The 7,500-nt window shown below is 34.7% G+C and overlaps 1 protein-coding gene across 3 annotated transcripts in view; it reads right to left on the reverse strand.

The window, feature by feature from the left end:
• Nucleotides 1-1,403: 1,403 nt before the first annotated feature.
• Nucleotides 1,404-7,500, reverse strand: part of LOC137657915 (cyclic AMP response element-binding protein A-like) — a 236,176-nt gene continuing 230,079 nt past the window's right edge. For 2 of the 3 annotated variants that reach the window (XM_068392588.1, XM_068392579.1), the window contains exons 6-8: nt 7,308-7,478; nt 6,351-6,582; nt 1,404-5,686 (exon numbers count right to left, since the gene is read on the reverse strand). In XM_068392588.1, coding sequence (XP_068248689.1) covers nt 6,358-6,582; nt 7,308-7,478 — 396 coding nt within the window. In that variant the 3' untranslated portion in view covers nt 1,404-5,686; nt 6,351-6,357. The remainder of the gene's footprint in view (nt 5,687-6,350; nt 6,583-7,307; nt 7,479-7,500) is intronic. The other variant, XM_068392599.1, reaches the window with a different exon arrangement.

Genomic DNA, 7,500 nt, shown 5'->3' on the forward strand with positions numbered 1-7,500 from the left:
TTATAAAGTGAGGGGATTACATTAGTCTATATTCTTTGACATTTACAAGATTGTTTGCGTATCGCCATGATAACCAAAGCAGCACTAGTCAGCGCCACCCATAATAGGTTGGTTTGCTGTGGGCTATCAGACTAAAGTTTCCCACCATCACTAACCTGCAATGGTCAGCGTGGTGATGGGAACTTGCCGGACCCGAGACATGAGGAAGGACATGTCAAAGTCCTTTGTCCTGCAGTGAACTTTAACGGCTGCGTTTGTTGTCATATAAGAGACTTTATCTTTTGGCTTTCGATAAACATTTACTGTAGATCAAGTTTGAATTTATAGGCAAGTTGAACCAGGATCATAAAATGTAGTTTACATGCCTTTGATTTTTTCCTTGAATTGGATTATAAACTTGCCGTAGACCAGGCACTGAGACCGGAATGTCATTCAGAGCATGTAAAGATTATAATGACATACGCCTTGGTGTTTGGTCATTCTTTTCTCCCTTACTTAAGCAATTTACTCAACTTCTTTTAACAAATTAACATACCTGGGGTGGCCCTATGTCTAAAAGGATTATAAAAAACATATTCATGTCAACGTCACTGCAAAGAAATTACAAAGCAAATTGTAAAAGAAAATAAATAAAGAAAAATACTGCCGTCTTTTAAAAATAGCTACAGCTTAATTTTCAATCAATATGTAAATTCTAATGAATACATTGCATAACATTCACCGTAAAGATTCCAAACTTATAATGCGTTTAGAGGTAATAGGTTGGCCAAGGCACCAGCCATCCGTTAAGATACTACCGTTAGAGAGTAGTCAGGCCAGAGAGAACCACATTGGATCCTTCTCTCTGATTAGCGTTTGTCTTCCCTTTTCATACACATAGTGCTAGAACAAACAAAAGCAAAACAGTACGCCTCTATTATTATTATTATTATTATTATTATTATTATTATTATTATTATTAGCTAAACTACAATCCTAGTTGGAACAGCAAGATGCTATAAACCTAAGGGGTCCAACAGGGAAAAATAGCCCAGTGAGGAAAGGAAATAAGGAAATAAAAGATGAAAAATAATGAACTAAAATAAAATATCTTAAAAACAGTAATATCAAAACAGATATTTCATATATAAACTATAAAAAGACTTATGTCAGCCTGTTCAACGTAAAGACATTTGCTGAAAGTTTTACCTTTCGCAAAGCACAAAGCAGGTTCCAAGCAAGGACCTCTTGCTCAGTAAACAGATTCAATTTTTTGTTTGAAGTTGCCATCCATCTAATGACAACCTAAAATTGCCACGGCAATATACAAATTAGGTGACTGTAGCAATTAAATAATAAATTTCCATAATAATAAAGAATAAAGGGTGTCAATAATGCAAAGGAATAAAAAAAAAACAACCATATAATTTTTTGTGTATATTTGTCACACAGGTGATGTGTCTGAGGCAATGGAAAGCAAAGAGGGCAAACATTTATTTATCACAAATGATGATAACTGCAAAGGACGTTTTTAATTAATTTAAACAGTTTCTCTCTAATTAGGAAAGCTCCTCATCTCTACTTAGCAGGAGAACGTAAAGACTTAGAAGAGCTTTAAAGGGATTTGTGTCTACCTTGGATATTACGCAATCTTTCTCTAAAGCTTTTAGGCAACACTGTTCACTATTACATAATCATCCAATTATTGAAGATCAAAAGAGACAACCATTTAGTACAGTATGCCCAAGAACTATAGTCAATTCTTTTTAGTGAGGCAGATTTGCACTGACTCGCAGGGGTGCCCTTTTAGCTCAGAAAAAATTCCTGCTTGCTTGATTGGTTGGACAAGGTAATTCAGATAGCAGGAAAGTTTAACGAGCTAAAAGGGCACCGCTGAGAGTCCGTACAAATGCGCCTCATTAAAAGAAATTGAGTATAGAGTATAAATTTCACTGTTATGACCTAAAGTAAAGCACCCGAGAAGTGCGTGAAAATAATAATTTAACGCAAATAATCAAGTATGATGTACACATGGAAGAAGTATATTGAAAGTTAATGACAACAACAATGTTAAAAGTTCCATGTGTAATCAATACTAAAAATCAAAATTTGTTAATGTCTCATCAAAAATATTCTCATAAATTGCGTGATCCTGTTGATAACAACAGAGCCACCAATCCCTTGCGTTGGTAATCAGATGTGATATCTAAACTCATTCCCTCTCTTAAAACTCCACAAAACATAGCTGCAGCCTCAGTCCATTGAAAATACAATATTTTCACAACACACTGGTATTGCACTTTAGCAAAAAATATAGAAGAAAAAACTACAAACATGTAATTCTATTGTACTTGCACTGCAATATGACGCAGCATATTTTCTGCACCCAATATGAATATAAATTACTCTTTACCTCAGGATCATTTCATAGACCCTGTTATACACCAGAAAAATACATTTAAGTCTCGTACATAAATATATATGGTCCGCTGTCTATGTGTGGACGTCTCAACAATACATCGTATTATTCCAAGGCTTAATGATTAGATCACATCAGATGCTGACCATCATCAACAACAAGAACAAAGGAAAAGGAAGCCTCCTGATGCGAGAGGGCTTTTTGAAATTGGTCCTCTTCAAACTTAAGCATATTCAGAACATCAGCAGAAGTCATAATAAACACTGGAAATTATCAACATGAGTTTTGTACATATATACATGACTAAAAAGGGAACATCATCATTTGAAACTCCCACAAATCAAAAGAAAATTCTCCACCCCATGTCTGAAGAATAGCTTCCATAGACAATGGCAAAATACGGGAAACTATAGTCGAAGTATAAAATGAAGAGGAAATGTAGCATACCTTAAAAATAGCGAAGACAATAAATATTATAGAATTAAAAAAGAAGACTGTCTGTGAGCTTTTAGATTTTAAATAAATACTAATGCAAAATAGACCAACAAATAAACTAAAGTCATCAAGGCAAGAAAAATATGTTGTTTACACAATAACTATCTCCCATCACATGGTGGAACGTGAACGTTCGACATGACATCAGGTGATGCAGTTAGCCAAAGCCAATGACATTTAGTCCTGAAATATTCTATCCCACTTCCAATAAATAAAGAGAGCTATATCATAGCTAGAGGCATGTCTTGTGATATATTGGCTTACACTTTCACCAACATGCAGGATAGGGAAAGGATCTAGTTCATCCTTCCCATTAAATATGGATTAATAACAAATTCAAAAAATAAAATATTTCAAAGGGTCTCAAAGGTATACTAAGAAAAGAGAATATTTTCTCGTCTGAATATGTAGGTTATCTTCATCTATGCCAAGCAATTCACTGAATTATTATGAATAATAATCACTATTTTTATAATAATTTACAATCTAATAGGCATAAAGGCACCATTAGGCAAGAGTGAAAATAGATAATAGAGTTTTCAACAACTACAACATCCCAGAACCTTCTCTTTCTATGAATGGCACTGCTAAAAGTTATAACAAAGTCATAACCAAGACTCAAAGTATAGTACATACGTGTGAAAAAACAAACTAGTTATGTAACCTTTTAAACTGGAAAATTGGGTGTTTACTAATGTACAAAGCAGTGTCGAAAATTTTCTACAATAACAAAAAAGTAGTCTTCATTTTCATAGAGAAACAGTTTGTAGTCATAAAAACTGTCTCCCATAATCAGAACTAAAAAAAATCTTAAACTGGTAAAATTAAAAGAAACAATCAGCTCTGACCAACATATATTGTTTTCACTTGGAACTCAAGGTATATAAGTCTCTAGTGCAAGATCATTACCTGAGATAGTAAACTAAACTGCATCTATGACAGTTAGGAAGGACCTACAATCTACAATCAAACATTGTATCAAGCTATGACTCTGACATCCAAAATAAGAAAGAATACCTAAAACCCACATTGATAGTGAGGGCAGACTCCTCAAAGCACTACAATAGTTATAATGCTTTTTTTTAGAATCAATACTGTATCAAAATTAAGTCTCTCTTGGCTCAGTAATCCTAAAGTAATGAAACTGCAAATCTTATTATCCACAAAGAAAAATGAATGGCGTCACTCAAACCTTAAATGTCTTAGAAAACCTCATAGTTAGCCACTATTATCTTATTTAAACCTCAATTCTATTGCACATATAAAAAAACTAACTACAATAACAGGATATCTAAGTTTGGAAAGCAAACTGGTGACTGGTACTAAAGATCTAACCATAAAACATCATTTGATGACTGAAAGTTTATTTTGGGTGTGGATAATTAAACACCCTTTAGGGTCTGAAATGATCTGAATTTTATTTGAGACGGAACAAATAAGGGTTTTCACACACTGCGACAAAATAAAAGATGAACCTTTTAAACTTGCGACAAATGAAGTTTTAGAAACACACCCAAAAGCTATTCTGAAATAATCACCAAATGACAACTTATATAATGAGGCACTTTACTTGTGTAAATATCTTGGACATAAGGCAAAGAACGTCACCAACAAAGAGGTAAATTATCCTAAAGCAAAATAACAAAACATCATAACCTATGGAATGTCCTCTGCAAAGGTGCAAGGGTATTTGTTGCATCCTTTAACAAAGTCTCTTGAGCAGACAGACCACTCATCCCAAATGGCTAGAAACTGATGGAAAGTTACATTAGATTTAATCAATTCTGATAACCCAGAAATTAATGGGAACCTGCTATAACAAGTGAGGTAACATTCTAGGAACATAACCATACAAACAGTACTATAACAGCAGGGAAATAGTAGTGTCACTGTTTTATGTAAATGTTTCTAGGAAAAAATATTACTCTGCTGAAATTTTTGCTAATTCAAATAACTGCGGTTCATAAAGAAGAAAAAGAACTAAGCAAGACGACTCTTGATAAAAGTTTATTACCAAAGTAAATTACCGTAAAATGCCTCCTCATCTTACAAAGGTAAGAATTGTCTAGTGGATTTTCATTTTGTCTTAAATTTCTGCAGAAAGTTTCATTGAAAACAAAATATCTCTCTTGTCTCAGAAAGTACCCATCTAAAACTCACTTTAACAGAATCAAATTCACGCAATATTGAATTCAACGAAGTACATATCTTTTATGAATTCCACACAAAACTGAGCTAAAAATTTCTCTATCAGACCGTGTCATCAAAATGACAGAAAATTAAATTAGAAATAGCTAGGAAAATTAATTTTTTCAGTTTGATTTTACCATCAGAAACCAGATATCTTGTAATACTGTACAGAAGTCATTCACAACTCCTTCCTTTGTTTAATCATTCATAGCTAAAATCTTTTAAGAAACAGGTCGAAATTCGACAAGTTTACCGTGGCAAAATTTTTTTCATGATTATTCTAAAAAAATAAAACTATATACATTATATACAATATAACTTCTTTCCACTAAAACTGCCAATGAAATATAATGCTCACTGTTAATTTACATCATATATATTTAGGTCTACATCTTCAACAGCTATAATGGATAAGCCTTCAAATATGCATTTACATGTAGGAAATGTCTCATGCACACACATATTCACCTAAAATTGGAATAATGCCACTTAAATCCTTAATAAGGCACTTGTGATGAACTCAGCCAAGATTTTCCTCTTAACAGCAAATAAATTTCCCGAGATCGAAGAATCAACCGTTGACAGGTTTTGGAATGGCACAACCTGGAAAAAAAAAGAATACAATATATTTAAAGCATAAGTGGAATTGCCGAAATTAAAATATCAGCAGATAAATTGCTGTGGCAAAATGATATTACTTAACTAAGCTTGAAGGGAAAATTGATACTGTACGACGCATAATAAAATGGAACTAGAGGGGCACTCAGTAGAGCACATACCTCCACCACGCCATCTTATTTCTCGACCTTAACATGTATTAATTGGCGTGGAGTTTCACACACTCAAATATGAACCCAGTTTGAAGTATCTGTGACAACGAAGTTCAAACTTATGGCTGAGTACGTGAATTGGTCACTTAGCTTGATTGTGACCTTTGACCTCGGTCTTCCAAAATTTAATAATTTCCAGCTATTTACAAAAACAGTTAATCCCTAAAAGTTTCATTACTCTCAGATTAAAATTATGAGGCTAGGAAGCTGTTCCCAAACAAACACACAAACAGGGCGTAAAACATAACCTCCTTCCAACTTCGTTAGCGTAGGTCACTAAGAACACCTCTATACGCATTTCAGGGGACTCCAAATATTGTCTGATTCATTTAAGTCAAAGCCTTTATGGCTAATAATAACATTTTTCCTCGTTCATTCAAGGCAGTTATATAAAAACAATTCAAGTACATAAAGAAGCAGCCGACCACAGCACTCACCATATTTTTACGAAAGGAGTGTGGCCAGGGGCGTCACCCGTGTCCTGTTCTTCTCGTCTCTTTCCACTATGTTCTGGAGTCGCTGAACTTCCATCATCAATTGATTATTGGAATTTTGGAGGACTTCGATGCGCCTTTTGCAATCTATGTTCTCACTGTTCAGTTTCTCTACCTTTCTCTCCAGGGCGTCCATATATTCTTTCTTTTTACGGCGAGATTCCTGGGCTGATATCTGTAGAGGGAAATTGTGCTCTTTTTATTACACACACACACTAGAGAGAGAGAGAGAGAGAGAGAGAGAGAGAGAGAGAGAGAGAGAGAGAGAGAGAGATTGATTCTGATAACTTATCAAATGTCTTCATTGAATATTGGCTTGAATGTACACGATTAAATTTCCTACTAGTAACGTGAAATTTTAAGTTTGTTAATAACATGACACAAGTCATGGTATGACAATGAAACAATCTCCAATAGATTTAGTAGATTTTAGAAGAAAGCCCTCAGAAGGATATTGGGGGTTAAATGACAGGACAGGATTAGAAATGAAAGTGAGAGATTACTCGAGTGCCATATGTGGATGAGATCGTGATGAGGGGTACATGGAGATGGTTTGGGCATGCTCTTCGCACTCCCCAAGAGAGACTAGTTCATACCAAACGTTCAGCTGGGCTCCACAAGGTACTAGAAGAGTTAGAAGACCCGGGCCTACATGACTGAGGACTATGAAGCGTGAAGTAGATGATGATGAATGGAGAAGTATTGATTTAAAAGCTCAAGACAGAGACAACTGGCGAAATCTAACCGAGGCCCTTTGCGCCAATAGGCGTAGGAAGAGATGATGATGATGATGATGATGATAAATAACAAGGGACAAGCCTCATTAACAGTCACTGTCACAAATAACTAAAAGCAGAATTTCTTTAAGAAATCTTATTACAAACATTAAGATAAACTTACTTTATTCTTTATTTTTCTTCTGATCTTTTTCAGCGACTTTTCTTCAGACTTGGTGAGAGGGAGTCTGTTTGGGATGCTGTACCCCTCCGAAATGAGCGTTCTCTTCTCCTCCTCTGTTAAATTAATGGCTCCCGTGGCTCCCTTCTGTTGGAGAAACAAAACAAGAGACTTCTATTTAAAAATTAAGAAAAAC

Source organism: Palaemon carinicauda, chromosome 1 (assembly GCF_036898095.1).
Source record: "Palaemon carinicauda isolate YSFRI2023 chromosome 1, ASM3689809v2, whole genome shotgun sequence".
Taxonomy (NCBI): Eukaryota; Metazoa; Arthropoda; class Malacostraca; order Decapoda; family Palaemonidae; genus Palaemon; species Palaemon carinicauda.